Source organism: Triturus cristatus, chromosome 1_1 (genome assembly GCF_964204655.1).
Source record: "Triturus cristatus chromosome 1_1, aTriCri1.1, whole genome shotgun sequence".
NCBI lineage: Eukaryota > Metazoa > Chordata > Amphibia > Caudata > Salamandridae > Triturus > Triturus cristatus.
Window position 1 is genome coordinate 880,361,772 of NC_140579.1, and position 24,531 is coordinate 880,386,302.

At 48.9% G+C, this 24,531-nt stretch overlaps 1 protein-coding gene across 7 annotated transcripts in view; it reads left to right on the forward strand.

Annotated features, from left to right (window-relative positions):
• LOC146871232 (ATP-dependent chromatin remodeler CHD8-like) overlaps positions 1-24,531 on the forward strand; it is a 2,388,691-nt gene that overhangs the window by 533,346 nt on the left and 1,830,814 nt on the right. For all 7 annotated transcript variants that reach the window (XM_085650618.1, XM_085650635.1, XM_085650640.1 and 4 more), the window contains exon 11: positions 23,665-23,786. In XM_085650618.1, coding sequence (XP_085506744.1) covers positions 23,665-23,786 — 122 coding nt within the window. The remainder of the gene's footprint in view (positions 1-23,664; positions 23,787-24,531) is intronic.

The window sequence follows — 24,531 nt, forward strand, 5'->3', positions numbered from 1 at the left end:
CGTTTTTCCCTGATATGCAAAAAGAAGAAGAAATGGAGACCGATTTTAGACTTGAAGTCTAAACAAATTCTTAAAGCAGTCATTTCATATGGTTACCATCCAGGAAGTACTGCAGCTACTCAATGCGGACGACTACATGGTGTCTTTAGACCTTCAGGATGCCTATTTACACATCCCGATCCACCGCAACCACAAAAAATGTCTGCGATTAGCAATAGCGGGCAGGCATTACCAATTCCGTGTCCTGCCGTTTGGACTCAAATCGGCGCCACGCATTATCACAAAATGCCTTTCTCCGGTTGCTGCATATCTCAGACAACACCACCATCAGGTCTTTCCATATATGGACGACTGGCTCGTCAAAGCACCCTCTCTAGAAAGCGCGTCCAGGTCTTCTGACGTCTCTCTAAGGCTTTTCGATTGCCTGGGGCTTACTCTCAATCAGGACAAGTCCGTCCTTCGGCCTTCCCAGCGTATAACTTTCCTGGGTGCTACTCTCGACACGCTCCAGAAGAAAGCGTTTCCCTCACAAGAGCGAAGAGACGAGCTTCTTTCCTTGGCGATTAGCATACGATCCAAAAAGTCTCTTGCAGTGCGCCTTTTCAAATCCCTGCTCGGGATGATGTCTTCCGGCATTCTACTAGTTCCACACTGTCTTCACCTGCGCCCTCTTCAAGAAGCGCTATCAACTCAATGGGTCCATTGTATGGGATCATTCGACAATGTCATCCAGGTGACGCCTCAGATGATAAAGGCTCTACGGTGGTGGATTTGCCCTCAGAACATTTCTCAAGGCTTGCCCTTCTTGCTTCTCCACATACCATCACAACAGATGCGTCCCTGAAAGGTTGGGGAGCTTTCCTCCAAGAACTCCAGATCAGCTGGAAATGGTCCCTTTCCGAAATGAAACTCCACATAAATCTCCTGGAGCTACGAGCGGTTTATCTCGCTCTTTTAGCATTCCTACCACGAATCAGAAATTCTCTAGTGCTTGTACGGACCGACAATACCACGAGAATGCACTATTTAAACAAGCAGGGAGGGACTCTCTAACACTTTGTCACGAGTCGCAAAAAATCTGGAACTGGTTGCTCCATCACAACATTTCTCTTCGAGCAGAGTATGTTCCAGTAACACACAACGTTCTGGCCGACTCTTTGAGCAGGCGACAGACAGCAAGTCACGAATGGGAGTTAAATCAGCGGACTCTCAACCACATATTCTCTCAATGGGGCACCCCTCTTCTGGACCTATTCGCTACCAAGCAGAAAGCCAAATGCCAACACTTCGCAAGCTGGCATCCCCAGAAGGAATCTCTAGGGAATGCATTTTCGATCGCATGGTGCAACGTCTTTGCTTACGCTTTTCCACCAATTAACCTGATTCCCAGGGTTCTCAGGAAATTGAAAGCGGAACCTTGCACGCTCATCCTGATAGCTCCAGCTTGGCCATGCCAACACTGGTTCACAGAGCTTCACCTTCTCTCCCTGGAACCGCCGATCCGGTTGAAACCGTTTCCCTCACTTCTCACTATGAACAACCAACAAGTCCAGCATCCGGATCCAGCATCTCTCAGATTATCAGCTTGGCTCCTGAGTTCAGAGAGTTCCAGGGTCTAGACATACCTCCGGACTGTAGAGCAGTTCTGGCTCGGGTGCGAGCAGATAGTACTAACAAAACAGAATTCCTTAAAATGGAAGAGGTTCTGTATCTGGTGCAAGTCAAAGAAAATACATCCTCTTTCATCCTCTCCAGAGCAAATAGTGCCTTACCTTCTCCATCTGGCGAACTCTGGTCTCGCTCATGCCTCCATTAAAGTCCATCTGACAGCAATATACCGTTTCAGGAGATCCTTTGCAGGCTCTTCTCTGTGGTCTCATAGGTTAATTTAACAATTTCTTAAAGGCCTGTTTAGAACATTCCCTTCCGGTAAAGACTACCTCCTTCATGGCAACTCAACACAGTTCTGACTCAGCTTATGAAACACCCTTTTGAGCCAATACAAAGAGCTGATCTTAAGTATCTCGCCTGGAAAACAGCGCTCCTTCTAGCCCTTACCTCAGCAAGGCGAGTGAGTGAACTTAATGCTTTCTCAATTCAAGACCCTTTCCTTCAATTCAAACACGACAGGGTTATAGTACGCACAAATCCGAAATTTATACCCAAGGTCCCGTCAAACTTCCATCTTAATAAGCCTGTAGTGTTGCTATCCTTTTTTCCAAATCCTCATACAGTGGTAGAAAAGACCCTGCATTCTTTGGATCTTAAACGCTGCCTAAAATTCTACATTGACAAGACTAAGACATTCTGCAAATCCAACCAACTCTTTGTGGCTTACAGTCGACCTATGAAAGGTCTCCCACTCACTAAACAAAGTATCTCTCGCTGGATCTCCGCAGCTATTACTTTTTGTCACCAGCAAGCGGGGCAGCCCCTGCTTTCCACAGTTCAAGCCCATTCCACGAGGGCAATTTCTACTTCAATGGCACTTTTTGCATGTGTGCCCATTGCGGACATTTGCAGAGCGGCAACATGGAAGACTCCGCATACATTTACCAAGCATTACTACCTGGATACGGAACTCATGAAAGATGCTGCAGTGGGACAAGTGGTGCTCCGTCATCTGTTCCATTAGAGGTGAGCCCTTCCTTTCATCCCACCATTCTTTCTTCTATACGCACATTTCTCTATTGTGTTTTATTACTATGCTATTTCATTGCTTTTTGGTACTTTCTATTTTCACGTTGATATGGTATCTGATGAATTTATATATACTGTACGTTTCGAAATGTGCTTATCATTGCTTTCTACTCTGATTCAGGCATGTGAATCTATGAAAGATACCCTAATACTGGATAAGGAATGCGTTACTTACCTGTAACTGTAGTTATCCAGTATTGCCATCTTTCATAGATTCACATGCAACCCACCCACCTCCCCTGGAAGGACTCTCTTGGATCTCTGTGAAACAACTACGTAGCACTGTGCTTACGAAAATCTGAGGGACTAGAGCTCCTTCCAGGAAGGTTCTAGAGGGTGGTGATAGCTGATTGGCTCCTCTCCAAAGTTTGGTCCTTTTTTACAAATGGATATGTTACTAAGGTGCCTTGGCCTATTACTCTGTCTAGTGAGACATTACTCCCATCCCGACGACGGGGAATGATTCAGGCATGTGAATCGATGAAAGATACCAATACTGGATAACTGCAGTTACAGGTAAGTAACGCATTCCTTACTTTTTCTAACACAGTGCTGGATCCTAGATTCTGCACTGGGACATTTCCTGAAAACAGTTGAGAATATGCGTTTTAGTTAGATGTACGATTTTTTAAAGAATATTCTTGTATTTCAAAAGATGACACTTCAAAAATATTTCACAGAGAACCACCAACGTTATCCTATTGAAGGAAATGCAATTCGCAGGTAAGTTACTTTTACGTTACTTTTCCTACTCCGTGCTGGACACCTTGTTTCAGCACTGGGACATTTCCTGAAAACAGTGGAGAATATTTGGTTCGGTTATTTGTGCGATTTTTAAGGAATATTCTTAGTTTTCAAGAGTCGACACTTTGACACTTTCTCTCCCAAAAAGTTTCTATGTTATTCTATGAGGAAAAAGAGGTTATCGGTTTCCAGGTAGCTAATCGGTCTTTTGAATTAGGGTTCTGGGGTTAGACTCGGGGGTCTCCCAGGGTCAGTGATGCACTGTTGTTGCACCCCCAGTGGCACTAGGGCGGCCGGGTGCAGTGTGTTGAGGCCCAATGTTATACTATGGAGGATAGGGGAGCTCCGGTTGGTGGCGGCTGGCAAGTAGGCCACGGGGTTGTGGGAGCAAAGCTCCTAGAGTTAAGCTCAGGGCAAGTTGAGGACGAAGTTGGCACAAAAGGGGCACCCTTAGCGGCGCTAGGGCAGCCGGTTGCAGGGTGCTGTTTTGAGGTCGGGTGCCCTGTTGATTTCAATGGGGATTTTTCTGGGACAAAGAAACACTGCAGGCTCGGGGACGAGGATCTTCCAGGAGGGACCACCACTTCGAGGGGTAAGTTGGGATGCAGAGGGATGGTTGGGCACCGCTGGGTTGGGCACACAAGGCCGTGGGGCAACGGGTGCAGGGGTGCCTTTGGACGTCGGATTTTCTTACCCGCTCTGGTTGCGGTGGGGGGGGGGGGGGGGGTCCCCTGGATTGAGGCTGCAGGCGTTGTCTGGAGGCTTGAGGTAGGTCAGGGGCCGCTGATTTCGGGTCAGGTTTGCAGAGGGGACCTCCTCGTGGTGTTTGTTCACTCAAACACGGGCCGGGCTCAGCGGGTGCAGTGTGCGCTGGATTCGCGGTTTCTGGCTGGCACCAGAAGCTGCAGTTTAAACACGTCCGGTGTTCACGGGACAAACTGCTTGGAAAGTGAATGCACGCAGGACCTCTGGGGTTTTTGAGGTTGCTGGCCGCTGAACACGCCAGGGTTTCGCAGGGAGACAGGCCTGTAGAGCTTGGGCCAAGTCAGTGGGTGTCGTCCTCTTGTTAGCTGTGTGTGAGAAAGTGCCATCTTTCTTGCATGGTATGCCCCCACTTTTTTGCTAAATTGCTGAATGTACTTTGATTGAGTGTACCCTGGGTTCCTGCCAATCAGGTGCCCAGGGCCTATGTTCCTTCCTTAAACCACACAAACTCCAAATTGGCAAACCCTAGCCACATGTCAGCCCCTAGTAAATGGTACCCTAGGTACCCAGGGCCTTGTGGCCAGGGAAGGCCTCTAAGGGCTGCAGCACTCATTGTGCCACCCTCAGAGGCCCTGTACCCTTACACACACACACTGCCCTTGCAGGCTGAGTGTCTGGGTGCAGGACAAAACAAAGAGTCGACATGGCACACATCACTGTGTACCATGCCCATCACCTACACTGCCAAGGCATATGTCAGCCACCCCTCTAGCTGGGTGCATTACGCCTATGGTGGGTGGCACAGGAGCAGGAGCCCTGTGCCCCTACAGTACCCGGGTCCATTCCTGGGCGCTGTAAGTGCAGTGCTGTCATTTAAGAGTACATGGTGCTGAGAGCTCGTCAAACACGAGCTCCACAGCACCATAATGGCAACACTGAAGCCTGGGAAGTTTGGTATCAACCTTCTCAGCACATTGAACCCACACTGATGCCAGTATGGGATTCAATGTACTAAGCACCCCAGAGGGCATCTTAGAGATGCCCCCTTACAGCTAACTTACAATCCACGTCTGCTCTGAGGCTGCCCAGGCTGCCACACAGCAGACACGTTGCTGGACCCCTGGGTGGGAGAGCTCCTGCTCTCCCGGGCCTGCAACAATGCACATCCTGGGTGAGGTGAGAAATCTCCTCCCCCAGGACGAGCAAAGGGAAGCTTCAAAGGCATGCCGCCATTTGGAGTTTCCCCAGGCCACTGCAACCCCCCACTCTGGCGGGAAGCTTGGCCGGAAACCCCATACAAGGACAGGGGATGTGCCAGCCTGCCCACCCCACCCCTCAGGTGGGGGAGGCGAGGTGACGCACATCTCCGGGCTCTCGCCATCTTGAAGATGGGAGGCCCTACCCTATCAGGATTAGGCTACTGCCCCCCTCCCACAGGAGAGAGGCAGGATAGGGGGTGTACCCACCCCAGGACAAGGACCCATTGGTCCCTGGCCTTCACCTACCTGTAACGCCCCTAAATCTAGTATTTAGGGGCACCCTGAACCTTCCTTCCTCAGATTCCAGATAGAAAACTACAAGAAGAGCAAGAAGAACAAGGACCTGCCCTGCAGCTGCTAAAAAGAGAAGAAGACACCAACTGCTTTGGCCCCAGCCCTACCGGCCTGTCGACTCTCGAACCTGCACCAGTGCGGCATCTCTCGTGGCCAGCAACCTCACCAACCCCGGAGGACCTGGCTACCTTTTGGCTCTAAGCCCCTGGGACTCCCATGAGTAGAGGCTCTACTCAAGAAACCTATTTTTAACCCCTGGCAGCAGCCCGGAACCGCGGACCCAACACACTCTGCACCAGCCAAACCTGGCCAGTGCCGGAGTGGACAAAGACCCTGAGGACGACCCCACGGCGATTGTGACCCCGAGTCCGGCACCCAAGGACCCCCCTCGACATTCCGGAAGAAGCCTGCAGCCTCAGAACAGAGTGCCACCCCAACCGCGATCAACCAGAGGGTAAGATTTCCGACATCAAAAGGCACCCCTGCACCCGGCGGCCCCCTGTGCCCAATCTCGGGGTACCCACCTAACCTACAACTACCCAACTTACCTCTCGAAGTGGTGGTGGCACCTGAAGCATCCTCGTCCCCGAGCTTGCAGCCTTTTTCCAAACCGGAACATTCCCATTGATTTCCATTGAGCGCCCGACGGCTCAAAAGCACCCTGCACCCAGCCGCCCGAGTGGCCCTGGCAGTGCACTCTCTACACTAACCTACTTCCCCACTTGCCCTGAGTAAGTGACCAGGAGCCCAGCTCCCACAGCCGCGTGGCTTGCCAGACAGCAGCCACCAACCAAGGCCCCCCTATCCCTCATAGGATTACATTGGGCCTAACTCTCTCTGCACCCGGCCGTCCTGAAACCGCTGAGGGTGAACCAACTGTACCTACCTGACACTGGGGGACCCCTGAGTCTATGCCCGGAATTTCAACTCTGCCAGTCGAGTACTTACCCTTAAACCGCTAACTTCATTTTCCTCATAGGGTAACCTTGACTGGCTTTTTCTTCAAAAATCTTCTAAGTGTGAACTTTTCAAAACTGCAAATATTCACCAAAAATCAGCCAAGTGACAAAAACGAATTTACTCACCTGCTTCTAGGTGAGCTCCCAGTGCTGGATCTTGGTGCCCAGCCCTGACTCTGAAAAGTGTCCACAACTATACTTACCTCTAACTAATTTTTCTCCCATAGGAAACCATTGTCTGCTTTTCTGTGAAATTTCTTCTAAGTGTCTATTTTTGCAAATTTGAAATACTCTTTTAAAATCGTACCATTTCTGCAAACGAAATTACTTACCTGTTTTTGATAAGGACCCCAGTCCTGGGTCTAGGTACCCAGTCCTGGATTACTAGAGTAAGTACTCTACCTGCAATTTGAATTTCTTGCCATAGAGATCCATTGAATGTTTTCCTTGAAATATTTTCTAAGTGCTAACTTTTGAAATAGCTAAATATTATTTAAAAATCATTACAGTTATTAAGTCGACTTTCATCACTTGATTCTGAATACTGACCCAGGGCTGGATCTAGGAGCCAGACCTGGAATTCCAAAAGTAATCTGAAAAGTAATTTATTACAAATAACCTGAATTTACCATTGAGCTCAATGCATTGTTATGTTTAGGAAATAGGATTGTTTATTGCAACCAACTGTGACTGTTTACAAAAATGTATTGCCTAAGACAAAAGTATTTATATTCAACCTCTCATTCTGAGAAAGTATATTTGTATCCCCTTTGTGGTTCTAAAAATAAAACAAGCATATATTTTATATATATATATATAAACCATTGGCCTAGAGTTCAGTTATTGAGTGTGTGAAACCATTTGCTGACTGAGTGTGTACAATAAATGCTTTACACTGCCCTCTGGTACTGCCTTACTGCTCGACCAAGCTACCACTTTTGAGAGTAAGGTCATACCTAACTTTGACCTCTATCAGCCTCTGGGGGACTGTGGACTCTGTACACCCTGTACTTATTAGGGAACAGTATATACATTGCCACTTTCTCACACTCTGCACGGCTTCTCTTCCTTCTTCTTTTCTGGTCATTGCTGGATCTGAGGAATGAAGGTTCGGGGTGCCCCTAAATACTAAATTTACTGGCGTTACAGGTAGGTAAAGCGCAGGGACCAATGGGTCCCTTTCCTGGAGTGGGTAATTGCCCTATTCTGCTACTCTCCAGTGGAAGGGCGGCAGGAGCCTGTCCCTAGTTGGCTGGGTCCCCCCATCCTCAAGATGGAGGGGCCTCGAGGTTGTGCTTCACCTCGCTTCCCCCAACTTAGGGGTGGAGTTGGCAGAGGTGGGCACACCTACCTTCCTCACTTGTTTTTCCCGCCGGTTCTCCCGCCCAAAGTGGGGGGTAGAACCAGTGGGGACCAGTTGCTGAAAGCAGCAAATGATCTGGAGAGGCTCACAAAGGCAGCATGCCTTTGAAGCATCTCCTTCGTGAAACCTGCCCATCCTGGGGGAGGAGGCTTGGCACCTCGTCCCAGTATCTGCATTGTTTCAGGCCCCTGAGAGCAGCAGGCTCTCGACCCAGGGGTCCAGAAACCTATCTGGTGGTGGCAGCCTGAGCAGCCATTCAGTCAGGTCACTAGTAGTTGGTCGGTTTTCAGGGGGCATCTCTAAGATGCCCTCTGTGGTGCATTTTACATTAAATCCAACACTGGCATCAGTGTGGGTTTAATGTGCTGAGAAGTTTGATACCAAACTTCCCAGTCTTCAGTGTAGTCAATATGGTGCTGTGGAGTTCGTAATGACAACCTCCCAGCACCATATACTCTTAATGGCAGCACTGCACTTACAGGGCCCAGGAATGGACCTGGGCACTGTAGGGGTACAGGGCTCATGCACCTTTACCCTCACCACTGGCATAGGGCACCCAGCTAGAGGGGTGACTGATGTATGCCAGGGCAATGGTTTGTGGGCATGGCACACAGGGATGTGCCATGTCGACTCTTTGATCTGATAACTACTAGCCACAGTTTTCCAGGTCCGCAGAGACTGGACCTGGAAAACTTTCTTGCTCAGCATCTCTGCGCGCCGGGGGGCGGTGCCTCGCGACTCTGCCCCGACGTCCTCCGCGGACGTGACGTCAGTGAGGTCACATAAGCCCCGTCGCGCTGACGTCGTGTTCCTGACTTGTTTTAGGCCTTCTTTTTCCGCTTTTGAGCGTTTTCTTGGGATCCGTGTGCGAATGCCTTCGGGCTTCAAGACGTGCTTGTCTTGCGCGCACCTGATGTCGGCGACAGATCCTCACCCCATCTGCATGTGGTGTTTGGGGGAGCACCACGACTCCATAGACTGTGAGGCGTGTCGGCAAATGAAGCTGAAATCCCGGCGGGAGCGCCGGATGAAACTCCTTTCGGCACGCATGGCAGGTCGGCGTAATTGCAACATCCGTCCCCCACAGATGGCTTCAAGAACCGTCTCCGACAGCGTCCTTCTCCCAGGCCGCAAGGGCGTCGGTCACCTGTTGGTAAGTGTCGCAGTTTGTCCCCGAGGCCCGGTCCCCGACCTGTTGGGGGCGTGGGTTCTCCGCGGGTGGTGTTGCCCCGCTCGTCGCCACCCTATCCGCCGTTCCCCTGCGCGGGGGCGACCAGAGCCCAGATGGAGGCCTATGCGGCGGCCTTGCAGGCCTCTTTGGCTCTTCCTTCTTCTCCTTCTCTTCCTGGGACGTCTACGGATCCCTTGCCGCGTGCGGAGACTACAGCGGCGTCGCCGGCGGCTCTGGCGCTGACAGGTTCGCAGGATGTGGTGCCATCCGGGTGCGGCCCTTTGGGGTTCCCTCCTTCAGACCACGGTGCCTCTGCCTCGCTGCGGGAGGTTGTCAGGGCTCGGGCGTGTCCTCGAGTCCCCCTCGGTTCTTTGGGCAGGCGGCGGCCTTGTCCAAGGCTGAGGTGACGCTGCTCAGGCGCCGGCGGCTGCTGGCCTTGGCGGCGCCGCAGGGGTTGGCTAGGGTCCGGGTCGTGTCCCCGGGTCCCCCACGTCCCTCCACACTGGGGTGGCTGCCTCGTCGGAGGTCGAGTCGACCCCTTTTCGGCACCGTTCCTTAGCCGCCCCGGCTTCGACTCCGCCTCGGTCACCTGCGCTGCATGTTGTGGCGGAGGTCGTTCCGGCGTCCCTTTCAGCGTTTGTCGACGTTGAACTGATGCTGGTGGCGGACTCTACGGCGCCGGACCGACGGGTCGTTGATTCGTCTTCAGATGCCCCCTCTTCTCCAGACGTTCGGCTGTTCAAACGTTTCATCTTCTCCGGAGACGGGTCGTCGCGTCGTGACTTTATCCTCTGCGTCCTCTAAGGATGGCTCTTCGCTGTCACCGCGCCCGCAGACTTCGCTGGAGGCGCCTCACGTTCCCCATTCATCGGTCCACCCTCCCACTTTTCGAGCTTGGCCTTTCCTTCCTCCGGTTGGGCTGGGGGACGGCCGCCTTAGCTTGCAGCCGTCGCCCATGGAGGAACTGCTTTCCCCGCCTCGGGGCCCTACGGAGGAGAGTGCTGCCTTCGCTCGGGCTGTTTACACGGCTGCAGGAATCTTGCGAATGCGTGATCTAGCTGTCCATTTCCCCTTGGATCATCTGCTGGAGGTTCTCCATCAGGACTCTGGTGGACGGGAGCTGCTTCTTCCCTTCGAGGCTGTGCTCCACAATTCTCTTTGGGGGCCTGGGGGCGTCCTGCTACGGGGGACCCGTTGCCCCAGCCTCTTCTGCACCGCTAACGTCCTGCTCCGCATGATCCTGTCTGCATTTCCCTCCACCCTTCTACCAGGGGCCTGCCTTTCCCTCCTTGCCATCGGTGTTGTCTCCCCTGTCACGGGAGGCCCGGCGGTTAGATTCCTGGGCGGCGCAACATCTTTGCCTTCTCCAGTGCTGCTTTGCGGGCCCTTAACACTCTTTGTGTGTTGGCTAGGGCCACTTCTTGTTTATGGGATTCGGCAGTCTCTTATGTCTTTAGCTTCTCAGGAGGGTGCCTGCGTTGATCTGCCGCACCATGTGTTGGATGGCCAGGAGCTGGCGGCGTTTATTCTTTAGCTCGGCTCTGGACGTTTCGGAGGTGCTTGGTCGTACCATGGCTACTTCGGTGGCCCTTCGGCGACATGCCTGGCTACGGCATAGTGTTTTCCCTGAGAAAGTTAGAGAACGGCTGGTTGACCTCCCCTTTGATGGCGCTCTGTTCCAAGCCCCTGCGGATTCTGCCATTCAAAGGTTTCTTGCGGGGCTTAGCCCCCATCCTCCTCCTCCCCTCACTCAGTGACCTGACTGTCGGTCTGTGTTTTGGGAAGTGTTCTCCTGTTTTTTTTTTCCTGGGGCCTTGTAACGGGTAGGCCAGGTTGTGTGTTCTGTATGGTTGCTGTGCACTTGGGGTCCTTTGGTTGAGCCCTTGGTGTGCTGTTGGCTGCTGGTCCGGCCCTTTGTTCACTTGTGGTTTTGGCTGTTGGTAAGCCCGGTAGGCTCTGACATTATGCCTGCGTGTCTCCTTTCTTGGCTGCTTGGTAAAGCACCACTTTTCAGCAGGTCTTTCTGTTTTGTCCTCTGCTGCGGAAATTTTTTCCTAAGAGGGGTTCCAATGGTTCTTGGGACATTGCCTACCCCATGTGGGGTACTTGTAGCTATTACATGGCTCTGTCATGTGCTGGGGAGGTGTGGTCACCCTTTCGGGTTCCTTGCTCTCCGTGGCATCACGGTATGTCGCAGGTGCGATCTTCTTGCCAATTGTCTTGGAGCAGCTTGCGCTTTATCCGTCCTTCTCCTTGTTGCTACGTCGCTCGGCCACTCTGGCCTGCTGTCTGTTGCATCGGGTTGTAGCGGTTCCACACTTTTGCCCTGTGTTTTGGCTTGGTCCTCGGTTTGATGCTCCAGAGGGTTTGACTTTCCTTGGCCTCTGTGTTCTGGTGGCAGGTTTGGGGCCCGTCCTCCGTCTTTCTCTTTTCTGCTGTTTCCTCCACTTCTTCGTGGGTCAGTGTGTGTGTGTTTTTGGTCCGGCCCCTTCCTTGGGGTGTGTCCTGGCCCTCCCTGGCCTCTACCTTGTCCGGGGTGCGTTGTTCCGAGGTGTTGCCTGTTGCTGGCGGTGCAAGCCCGTGCAAGCCTGCTTGTTCTATTTCACCGTTGTGATCTTGATGTGTTTCCTTGCGCCCCTGCCTCTGGTTCCGCTGGGGCTTCGCGCAACGGTGCTTTTCTTCTTCCGCCTGTGCTGTTGGCAGTGGCGCAGTTCTGTCCTTGCCTGCTGCTTGCGGCCAAGGTGTATTCAGCTCTTTTCTATCTCTATGCCTGTGTTTCTTATGGTGGGCCCTACCTTTGGTTCTACCTCTTCTCACTGGGTTCGAGGTGGCCTTTGTGTTCCTTGAGGCTTTTGGGGCGCTGTCTGACTCTGCGGGGTGTTGGGCGCTCTTTCTCTTGGTTGGGCTTAGGATATCCTGGCCTTTTCCTTCTTGTTCCTGTGTAATGTCCCCTACTGGGGCCATGGTCTCTCCTGGTGGGGAGGCTCTCTCGCAGGCCATCCTCCCTTCTGGATATGGCTAGGGTATCTATTGTACGTTAAGGAATCTGCGGCTAATAGTCTCTATCAGATGTACATGTTACTTACCTTCGATAACGATGTATCTGGTAGAGACGATTCTAGCCGCAGATTCCTTCACGACCCACCCTTCCTCCCCGTTCTGCGAGGACCCTCAGCTTGGTTTTCTGCGCTCGCCTCCCTCTGGTTGGCTTGTCTACTGTGGGGGTCCTTTTCGTTTTCTTCCCCCAAGCTGGGTTCTCTCCAGTGTAGGGGCCGGCTTTGCTCTTTTCCCTTTGTTGTTAAAATTTCTGATCCCCTTGCGATCTTCTACGCTGGGGGTTCTTTTGCCTGCCCTTGGCCTCCTGCTCCTTCAGAGGCTCTGACCCTCCTTGACTGTGTAGTCTTCTGGAACTTCTGTGCTGCCTGTTGCTACCACCTGGCTTGCACAGTTTTCCTCAGTGGTGGTCTGCTCTCTTCCTGCTTTGGCTTTCCTGTTGTAGCCTCCTGGCGACTCGTGCCTCCTGGTGCTGTTCCTCACCTTTTGTCTCTCTCTTTTTGTTTCTCTGGTTTTTTCGCACTCTATTCCCATGCTCTCCTCAGTTTTGTTGTGATGGCTCCGCGTTGTGGCGCGGAAAAGTTCTCCGAAGCAAACTGAGGTCAGCGCGCGGGGCTTATGTGACTTCACTGACGTCACTCCCGTGGAGGACATCGGGGCGGAGTCGCAAGGCACCGCCCCCCCGGCGCGCGAGATGATGAGTAAGAAAGTTTTCCAGGTCCAGTCTCTCACCTGGGGATAATTCTACGTTAAGGAATCTGCGGCTAGAATCGTCTCTACCAGATACATCGTTACCGAAGGTAAGTAACTTGTACTTTTGTTCTGCACCCAGACACTCAGCCTGCAAAGGCAGTGTGTGTGTCAGGGTGCAGGGCCTCTAAGGGTGGCATAATAAGTGCTGTTAACATTTACACTGATAGCCAATATGCCTTCGGCGTGGCTCATAATTTCGGGCAGTTATGGAAAGAAAGAAGCTTTCTCACTTCACATGGGACACAAATAGTGCATGGGGAATTAGTACACAATCTCCTTACTGCCTTGACCTACCCTAAGAAAGTGGCAATTGTTAAATGTAGCGCACATAAAGTGACCGATAAAATAGGAGCAGGCAATTCCTTTGCGGATTACACAGCTCGGGAGTACCACATCTATGTATGTAGTCAAATCACAGGCTGAACGTTGGCATGATGCCAGTCAAGAAGTGCTGAACCTGCAACAATCTGCTTCTGTTGAAGTTAGACCAATGGTCTAAGGAGGGAGCATTGGATAATGAGGGTGTGAGAAAGTGGCTCTGTATATCCCAAATAGGTACAGGGTGTACAGAGTCCACAGTCCCCAGAGGTTTGGCAGAGGCTAATGTTTGATATAACCTTACTCTCTAAAGTGGTAGCTTGGTCGAGCAGTAAGGCAGTATCAGAGGACAATATAAAGCACACACTCAGTCAGCAAATGGTCTCACACACTCAATAACTGAACTCTAGGCCAATGGTTTATATATAAAAAATATATGCTTGTTTTATTTTAGAACCAACAATAGGTTTTAAAATATACTTTCTCAGAATTAGATGCTGTAGGTAAATACTTTTGCAATATACAATTGACTTTTGTAAATAATTAGGGCAAGTGGGGAATTAGATAGGTGTAGAGGTTGCACTGCCAGGGCCACACGGGCGGCTGGGTGCAGGGTGCTTTTGAGCCTTCGGGCGCTCAATTGATTTCAATGGGAAAGCTCCAGTTTAGAAAGACTGCAAGCTCGGGGACTAAGATTCTTCAGGTGCCACCACCACTTCGAGAGGTAAGTTGTGTAGTTGGAGGATAGGTAGGTACCCCGGGATTGGGCACAGGGGTCTGCAGGGTGCAGGGGTGCCTTTTGGTGTCGGGGAAGCTTACCTTCAGTTGATCGTGGTTGGGGGGGGCACCTGGTTCTGAGGCTGCAGGTTTCTTCAGGAGCGTCGAGGGAAGTCATTGGGTGCCGGACTCGTGGCCACTGTCGCCCTGGGGTCGTCCTCGTGGTCTTTGTTAACTCCGGCACAGGCCAGGCTTGGCGGGTGCAGAGTGTGAAGGGTTCGCGGTTCCGGGCTGATGCCAGGGATTAGAAGTAGATTTTGAGTAGAGCCTCTACTCATGGGAGTCCCAGGGGCTTAGAGCCCAAAGGTAGTCAGGTCCTCCGGGGTTTGTGAGGTTGCTGGCCACAAGAGATGCCGGTTTGGAGCAGGAGCAGGTTCGAGGGTCGACAGGCCGGTAGGGCTGGGGCCAAAGCAGTTGGTGTCTTCCTCTTTTTAGCAGCTGCAGGGCAGGTCTTCTTTCTTCTAGCTTGTCTTCGGATTTTGGAATCTGGAATCTGGGGAAGGAAGGTTCAGGGTGCCCCTTAATTCTAGATTTAGGGGCGTTACAGGTAGGTGAAGGGCATGGACCAATGGGTCCCTGTCCTGGGGTGGATACACCCCCTATCCTGCCTCTCTCCTGTGGAAGGGCGGCAGTAGACTAATTCTGATAGGGTAGGGCTTCCCATCTTCAAGATGGAGAGAGCCCGGAGATGTGAGTCACCTCGCCTCCCCCACCTGAGGGTTGGGGTTGGCAGGCTGGCACATCCCCTGTCCTTATTTGGGGTTTCCGGCCAAGCTTCCCGCCAGAGTGGGTTTCATGTGCTGAGAAGTTGGATACCAAACTTCTTAGTCTTTAGTGTTGCCATTATGGTGCTGGGTAGTTCGTGTTTGACGAGCTCTCAGCACCATGTACTCTTAAATGGCAGCACTGCACTTACAGTGCCCAGGAATGGACCTGGGTACTGTAGGGGCACAGGACTCATGCTCCTGTGCCCACACCACTGGCATAGGGCACCCAACTAGAGTTGTGGCTGATGTATGCCATGGCAGTGTAGGTGGTTGGCATGGCACACAGGAATGTGTGCCATGTCGACTCTTGGTTTTGTCTTGTACCCAGACACCCAGCCTGCAATGTGTGTGTGTGTGTGTGTGTGTGTGTGTGTGTGCCTGCCTGCCTGCCTGCCTGCCTGCCTGCCTGCCTGCCTGCCTGCCTGCCTGCCTCTAAGGGTGGCACAATGAGTGCTGCAGCCCTTAGAGGCCTTCCCTGGGTACCTAGGGTACCATTTACGAGGGGCTGACATGTGGCCAGGGTTTGCCGTTTTGTGTTTTAGAGAAGGAACATAGGCCCAGGGCACTTGATAGGCAGGAGTCCAGGGCACACTCAGTCAAAGTACATTCAAAGAGGACATAGACTCCTTATTACAAAAGTATGCTTCAGATGTATTGCTAATTTTGGGGGGATTTCAACCATAAGCTGCACCCAAAGAAGACCGGCCTCTGGAATAGAGAACTGTTGGATGCTTATGGAATTAACTATGCCAGCTTCCCAGTATGTGATCCCTCGAAACAGGATATGGAATGGGTAAATTATTTAGGGGGAAGGGGTCTCTTCTGCCTAAATGGCAGAGTTAAAACAGACTGCCCGGCAAAGAAGACCTTCAAAATAGGTTCACAAAACTGTCCAATTGATTACGTTTTTATGTTAGCCTGGAACTTCCCTCTAGTACGGGAATTTAAGTTACACCAAAGCGAAAGCAGCGACCACAACCCGTTGCAATTAACGATGTATGGGGGCAGGATGGAACCCAGAGAGAGTGATCCCACAAGAAGTTGACTACCCCAAACGTGCGACGACAAGACTAACAGAGGAGTATCAGGAAAAATTAAAGTCTTTTCAACTTAAGGTCGAACTAGGAGACCTCGGGAGTAAAAGCTTGGGATGGTTTGTGGAGAAGATAGCCCAAGTAGTTCAGTGCCTTAGGATAGAACTAAAAAAGGATAAAAGAAAGGGTACAATAATCCCGGTTAGCCGACTGAAATAGTTCTCCATTGACTGTCAAACTAAAAAAAGGGAGATAAGGACAGTATTAAGAAGCCAAAGGAAAAAGTTCAACCAAGAGAGACAAAAATATCTTAATAAGCTGAAAACTTGAGTATAAAAAGATGGTTACTGTGAGAAAGTGGCTCTGTATATACTGTTCCTTAATAGGTACAGGGTGTACAGAGTCCACAGACCCCAAGGGTTTAACAGAGGTTAAAGTTAGATATAACCTTACTCTCTAAAGTGGTAGCTTGGTCGAGCAGTAAGGCAGTATCAGAGGACAGTGTAAAGCATTTGTTGCACACACTCAGTCAGCAAATGGTCTCACACACTCAATAACTGAACTCTAGGCCAATGGTTTATATATAAAAAATATATGCTTGTTTTATTTTAGAACCAACACTTGGAGTTAAAGTATACTTTCTCGACAGGAGATGTTTCATATAAATACTTTTCTATATGCAATAGACTTTAGTAAAAAGTTACAAGTAGTTGCAGTAGGCAACTCTATTTCTAAACACAATAATACATTGAGCTCAATGATAAATTCAAGTTATTTGCAACAGATTACTTTTAGGATTACTTTTGGAATTCCAGGCCTGGATCCTAGATTCAGTCCTGGGTCAGTACTTAGAATCAAGTGATAAAAGTCGACTTAATTACTGTGGTGATTTTTAAACAATATTTAGCTATTTCAAAAGTTGACACTTAGAAAATATTTCAGAGAAAACAGTCAATGATTCCCTATGGAAGAAAATTCAAGTTACAGGTACAGTATGTTCTCGTTACTTTTGTAATCCAGTACTGGGTGCCTAGACTCAGTACTGGGACCTTTATCCAAAACAGGTAAGTAATTACGTTTTCAGATATTATACGATTTTTAAGGAATATTTAGAAATTGCAGAAATTGACACTTAGAAGAAATTTCACAGAAAAACAGTCAATGGTTTCCTATGGAAGAAAATTGAGTTAAGGGTAAGTACAGTTGTAGAGATATTTCGGAGTCAGTGCTGGGCATCAAGATCCAGCACTGGGAGTTCACCTAGGAACAGGTGAGTAAATTCGTTCTTGCCACTCGGCTGATTTTTGGTGAATTTTTGAAGATTTGAAAAGTCCACACTTCGAAGAAATTTCAGGAAAAAGCCAGTCAATGTTACCCTATGAAGAAAATTGAGTTATCGGTTTAAAGGTAAGTACTCGACTGGCAGAGTTGAGGTTCTGGGCACAGACTCGGGGGTCTCCCAGGGTCAGGTAGGTACAGTTGGTTCACCCTCAGCGGCTCTAGGGCGGCCGGGTGCAGAGAGAGTTAGGCCCAATGTTATCCTATGAGGGATAGGGGGGCCTTGTTTGGTGGCTGCTGTCTGGCAAGCCACGCGGCTGTGGGAGCTGGGCTCTTGGTCACTTACTCAGGGCAAGTGGGGAAGTAGGTAGGTGTAGAGTTTTCACTGCCAGGGCCACTCGGGCGGCTGGGTGCAGAGTGCTTTTGAGCCTTCGGGCGCTCAATGGATTTCAATGGGAAATCTCCGGTTTGGAAAAAGACTGCAAGCTCTGGGACGAGGACTCTTCAGGTGCCACCACCACTTCGACAGGTAAGTTGGGTAGTTGGAGGATAGGTAGGTACCCCGGGATTGGACACAGAGGGCTGTGAGGTGCAGGGGTGCCTTTTGGTGTCGGAAAATCTTACCCTCTGTTGATCGCGGTTGGGGTGGCACACTGTTCTGAGGCTGCAGGCTTCTTCAGGATTGTCGAGGGGGGTCCTTGGGTGCCGGACTCGGGGTCACAGTCGCCGTGGGGTCGTCCTCGTGGGTTTAGTTCACTCCGGCCAGGCTTGGCTGGTGCAGAGTGGGCTGGGATCGCGGTTCCGGACTGCTGCCAGGGGTGAAAGGTAGGTTCTGAGTTGAGCCTCTACTCATGGGAGTCCCAGGGAATCAGAGTTCAAAGGTAGCCAGGTCCTCCGGGGTTTCTGAGGTTGCTGGCCACAAGAGATGCCGCGCTGGAGCAGGAGCAGGTTCGAGGGTCGACAGGCCGGTAGGGCTGGGGCCAAAGCAGTTGGTGTCTTCCTCTTTTTAGCAGCTGCAGGGCAGGTCTTTGTTCTTCTTGCTCTTCTTGTAGTTTCGAATCTGGGATCTGGGGAAGGAAGGTTCAGGGTGCCCCTAAATACTAGATTTAGGGGCGTTCCAGGTAGGTGAAGGGCAGGGACCAATGGGTCCCTGTCCTGGGGTGGGTACACCCCCTTTCCTGCCTCTCTCCTGTGGGAGGGGGGCAGTAGCCTAATCCTGATTGGGTAGGGCTTCCCATCTTCAAGATGGCGAGAGCCCGGGGATGTGCTTCACCTCGCCTCCCCCACCTGAGGGGTGGGGTTGGCAGGCTGGCACATCCCCTGTTCTTATTTGGGGTTTCCGGCCAAGCTTCCCACCAGAGTGGGGGGTTGCAGTGGCCTGGGGAAACTCAGAGGCGGCATGCCTTTGAAGCTTCCACCTGCCCACCCTGGGGGAGGAGATTTAGCACCTCGCCCAGGATGTGCATTGTTGCAGGCCCAGGAGAGCAGGGGCTCTCCTATCCAGGGGTACAGCAACATGTCTGGTGTGTGGCAGCCTAGGCAGCCCCAGCACAGACGTGGATTGTAGGTTAGGTTTTAGGGGGCATCTCTAAGATGCCCTCTGGGGTGCTTGGCGCATTAAATCCCACACTAGCATAAGTGTGGGTTTAATGTGCTGAGAAGTTTGATACCAAACTTCTCAGTCTTCAGTGCTGCCTTTATGGTGCTGTGGAGTTCGTGTTTGACGAGCTCCCAGCACCATGTACTCTTAAAGGGCAGCACTGCACTTACAGAGCCCAGGAATGGACCTGGGTACTGTAGGGGCACAGGGGTACTGTAGGGGCACAGGGCTCCTGCTCCTGTGCCCACACCATTGGCATAGGGCACCCAGCTAGAGGGGTGGCTGATGTATGCCATGGCAGTGTAGGTGTGGGCATGGTACACAGGGATGTGTGCCATGTCGACTCTCTGTTTTGTCTTGTACCCAGACACTCAGCCTGCAAGAGCAATGTGTGTGTGTTAGGGTACAGGGCCTGTAAGGGTGGCACAATAAGTGCTGCAGCCCTTAGAGGGCTTCCCTGGTCACAAGGCCCTGGGTACCTAGGGTACCATTTACCAGGTGCTGACATGGGGCCAGGGTTTGCCAATTTGGGTTTTGTCTGTCAGGCAGTTTTTTTAGGGAAGGAACACAAGCCCTGGGCACCTGATTGGCAGGAACCCAGGACACAACAAGGAAAAGTGCATCAGCTGTTAGGCAAAAAAAGGGGGGGTTACTGCAACAAAGACCCACTTTCCTACAGTTACTGATGCAAAAAGGTCGTACAAAGAGAAATGTTGGGTAAATTTGCTAGAATCAATTGAAGCTAAAAACCTAAGACAATTTTGGAAACTGGTAAAAGCAGCATTGCCCCTACAGATGGAGAAATGAAATGTGTTGTTAGTAAGACAGCCTGGGAGAAGTACTTAAAGGAATTGTATGGGGCTCGAGAACTCCAAGGAGACATAGAACCCCAACATTGGCAGGAAATATCGGAAGAACTCAAATTAGATTTGAACGAACAGCAAGTAGAAAACATAACAAGGAAGCTGAAGTTAACCCGTGCCGCAGGGCCTGATAACCTCCCTGCAATAATATTTAAGTCACAGATAAAGTGGTGGGCAAGATTCCTCTCCCAGATGTTTCAAATAATTCTAGTATAAGGCATAATGCCATTGAATTGGAAGGGCGCGGTAATCAGGCCAATCTATAAACGGTAGCATGGACGTACCACAAAATTATAGATTGATTAACCTTCTAGATATAGGAGAAAAGGTATTCTCAAAAATTGTGTTAAATGGACTAAATGCTTGGGTCGACGAGTTCTCAATCGTACCCATTAAACAGGGAGGATTCAGAGGGGTCATTCCACGATAGACTACTGCTTTGCATTATGGGCCATGGCGAGGAAGTCAACGGAACAAAATGGTAAGCTTTGCTGCGGTTTCGTTGACTTTCGTGCAGCGTTCGATTCAGTAGACCGGGACCGCCTCTGGGAAACTCTTCTTAAGAAAAATATACCAAAAGACCTGCTGGCTATAATAAAATAATTACACCAAGGTAATTAGGCACAAGTAATTAGGTATACAGAGGGGTCATTAACACCAAAAATACCTATTGCAAATGGCCTGAGACAGGCCTGCGTTCTGGCCCCACAGTTATTCTCTATTTCTGTATGATTTACACGCCTGTCTAGAGGTTGAGGGTAGTGCAAGCCCAAGATTGGATGGAAAAAAGGTGCCTTGCCTTCTATACCCGGACAATCTGGTCATAGTAGACCAGACTGAATTAGGCCTCCAAAGAAAGTTGAAATCTTTTAGTGAATGCTGTGTAAGGAAATTTTTAACAGTCAACTTAGACAAGACAAAAATGTTATGCTTTGGGGAAAAAGGCAATTAAGTTTAATTGGTTCTTAGGCGATCTTAAACTGGAATCGGTTAACGAATATCGATACCTAGGGATGTGGTTTGATAAGACACTAAACTGGCATACACACCTGGAAGCCCAAAAAGCGAAAGCACACACATCAATCTCTGATTTAAAAATGTTTAATCGGGATTACAGGGAAATGTCTCACCCTCCATTACTAAAGGCTTTCAGTGCAATGATACCCCCGCAAGTACTCTACGGCGCAGAAATCCTTTATTTGAGTGGTAAGGGAGTCTGGGACCTGGAGGAAGGGAAATGCCTGAAAACCCTTTTGTCCCTGCCCCCATCATCAATGGTCCAAGCAATTAGAACTGAATTGGGAACAACGACCTGGGGGGTACAAGCACAAATAGCAGTAATTAGATTTTGGAAACGCTTGGAAAATGAAAAAGGCCAAAAAGTAGCACAATGGTGTAGAAAAGAGATCCTATTTAGTAACTCAAAATGGGCAAACACTTGTTGTAAGAAAATGGTGCAGGCTTGTGAGGGTTTAAAGGTGGTCATGTGCCAAGAATCCCAACGAATAGACTGTACTAAAAGTGATCTGAAGTTTAACGGGCAAGAAGTCTCTAGAAGAACCGATATGGAATATCTGGCTAAGAAAAAATCATGATGAACTCTTGGTCAAAGGAATACTGGTTCCCATATTTGGATACCTTACCAAATCGTTGGTATAGACAGGAGATACTAAGGATGCGAATTGGGATTAATCCGTGGCTGATAAACAAAGAAACAAAATTGAAAATGTTAGATCACAAAGGGTGTTGCGAGTGTAGGCTGGGCACAAAAGGGGATCTAGTTCACATCCTGCTGGATTGCTTAACTATATTAAAACAGCGTAAATTATGTCTGCACCCAATATTTTTAAAATAAGATATAAGAACACTGGCACAGGCGGTCAACCTTCTCACGGAAATGCCTTCTATCGAAATTGCAATTGCTCTAGGGAATTATCTAAAGGTAGTACAGGGATCCCTAATAAGTTAGGAGTAAAAATTTTAGAAATTTTATAATAAATGTATTGTATAGCTTGTCTAAGAGAAAAGGCTGTTTTTAATGTAACTAATTCTCAAAGGGTAAGGACTATCCTAAGAACGTGTTTTTATTGGTATCTGCTTTTAAGACATGTATCTGGGTGTGGAAGTTTTATAAATTTGCTGTAGAATATTTTAACCTGTAACTTTTCTCTGTTTTTCTGTAGAATATTTTAAATCAGTAATTATTCCTTTGCACCTGTTTAAAGATTATGATCTAAATAAACATATTTTTTGACTGACTGATAAAGTACATTCAACAATTCAGCAAAAAGTGGGGGCATACCATGCAAGAAAGATGGCACTTTCTCACAGAAATGTCCAGCTAACTAGAACACCCCTGAAACCTATGTTTTTTTCTGTGAATTTCTAAGGTTTTTTAAATGCTAATTTCTAACTATAACCTCTCTGAAACCTATGTTTTTTTTCAGTCAATATATATATATTACTTGAACTTGTGCACATAAATGTACGTTAAACCATTAAACATAGTCTGTGTAAGCGTGTGTTGTGTAAGCTTGTGTATGGTTTATTGAGCTCTCTGACGCTCTCTATGTATCCATATAGTTCTTTTAGTACATTAATAGTGTTACACAAATAGGCTGGTAAATGTAAAATGTAAATGTTGTAGACTTGTAAAGCGCACAGCTGCCCCAGCAACGGGGCGTCCCGGCGCTGTAGACCGCTGGGGAACCTGTCCTGGCTAACCCTGTGAGATGGTTCCTTTCTGGGTATCTCCAAGGTGAAACCAGGCATCCCCGGCGTCTGTGGGGGGCCGTTGTAGAGATGAGGCAAGCTTAATGCCCAGAGTTGCCGAGTGTGTTCCTGGTTAGAGTAGGTACCGAGGCGAGAATTATAGAGTCCATTTTGACCCTGGTCCACGACCCTGCCGCATCGGGAATTGAACCCTGGTCTCTGGCCGATTCTCTGCTTATGGGTCTGCCGCCAATGTTGTCAGTATCATGTTCTCCTTTTACGGTTTCCCCAAACACTTTTTAATTGTTTATGCTCAGCTGTCAGAGCCTTTCCTTAGTGATAAACATCCTTTACCACCAAAGTTTTCTTTTTTTGTACATTCACAAGTTAAAATGATGAAAATGGAAAGTGTCACCAAAACTCCAAACTGGGGCCATCTCAAACTCCAAGTGCAGTGTAATTATTATGTTGCAAATAATATTAGGATTGAACACGCGTTTGTCTGTTCAGTTGAAAATGTAACAGATAAGTTATCGTCCAGGAAAGCAGGCGCTTTTTTCTGTGAAAGCATCATCACGGTGGTTGAGGAATAGTAAAACGAGCGACATAGCCAATATGTCTCGCCTTTGGGACCTTATAAGTGCAACATGTTGATGCAACAGTTGTTGATGTTGCACCAAGGATATTGTGCTGCATAACTAAATACTTATAAGGTTCCAAAAGCGAGACCTATTGGCTATGCCAATGCTTGTTTATCTAGTATTGTAGCTACTGATGTTTACTGATGACATGCAGCCAGTGGTTTATCAGAATGCTATTTTGCTTTGTGTGTGAAAAGAGGAAATTGATTTCTCTGATTTTGCCAGTCTTAAAAAGTTGGTTTATTCAACTCCTTGATTGCCGTTCCACCCATGGATCTAAGCCTGTTTAAGAAACTTGTGGGTGTGGAGCCACAGAAGGCTATGATTAGGGCTGCCTGTGTACCACTGTCGCTCATTTTAAGTCTTTTCCTAGCTGGTAATGTTAAAAAAAAATCACCTATTAAAAATTGGCAGGAAATTAGTATAATCTCCATTTTATTTTTATTTCAAGCAATCTTGATTTATATATTTGAACAATTTCATCTGTAATGACATTGCTTTATTCTTTATATATGAAATGGAGTCTGTTTTCTGCTATTATTGTCTTTGCCACAAATCGGCACACTACTGTTTGAGACATTATTACTTTTTCTCAAACATGTCTGTGATGGACAATGCTGGCTAGTTTATTAACGTGTACCATGTGTTTTCTCTTTGCTTTGCTTTGTTTAGGCCCGCCCACTTGCCAGTGCCTGGAAAAAACTTGAGAGATCGCGTGAGTACCAGAATGGGAATGAACTGCGAGATTATCAGCTGGAGGGAGTTAACTGGTTGCTGTTCAACTGGTACAACAGGTGAGAAGTCTGAAAGGACAGTCTTGTTATTAAGGAGAAAGGAGGATAGGGAGAGGAGCAATGAGGGAAGAGTGGTGACTGTGTACCTTAGTGCTAGCTAGCGGGGTTTCAAGGGGACATTACATTACTGTAACGTTTGGTTAGCAAGATACTGTAGAGGAAATTACACCATGTCTTAGGAGTTGTAAATGGCTTGAGTAAGCGATTGGAATACAACAGTTTTTTCTAGGGATCCCTAGCAGCCTGAACTGCAAGTGCCATGTCTGTACCCAAGATTTATAAAGCAGTCTGATGTAAAAATTTTAACAGTACTGTCTTAAACTTATGGAGCCTGTTATCGGTCCATGCACTATTTACCTAATGTAGGGCAGAATCCTCGTTGGCTCTTGTTCTTAACCATTGTGTCCCAGGTCTCCAGTACCAGTACATGCCAATTGAATAAACTGGTTGCTCCTTTTGGGTACTTATCTCTACTGATTAATAGTACAATTACAATGCCAGGGCTCACTCTAGGGATTACAAAATAAAATGTAGCATAATAGTAAATCATAAAACTATCCTCTCAATGCTGTAAACTGTACCAAGCATTTGCAAAAATAATTGGCGTTTACATCTAGATTAGCTAGAAAAGGTAAAACTTTTAAGCTGTCAACATCCTATTATGGGTTCAGCTAGGACCTCAAATGTATTATACGGTTTAGGCCCTGGGTGCTAGATTTTGTTTCAGCATGAGTCATGGACCAGT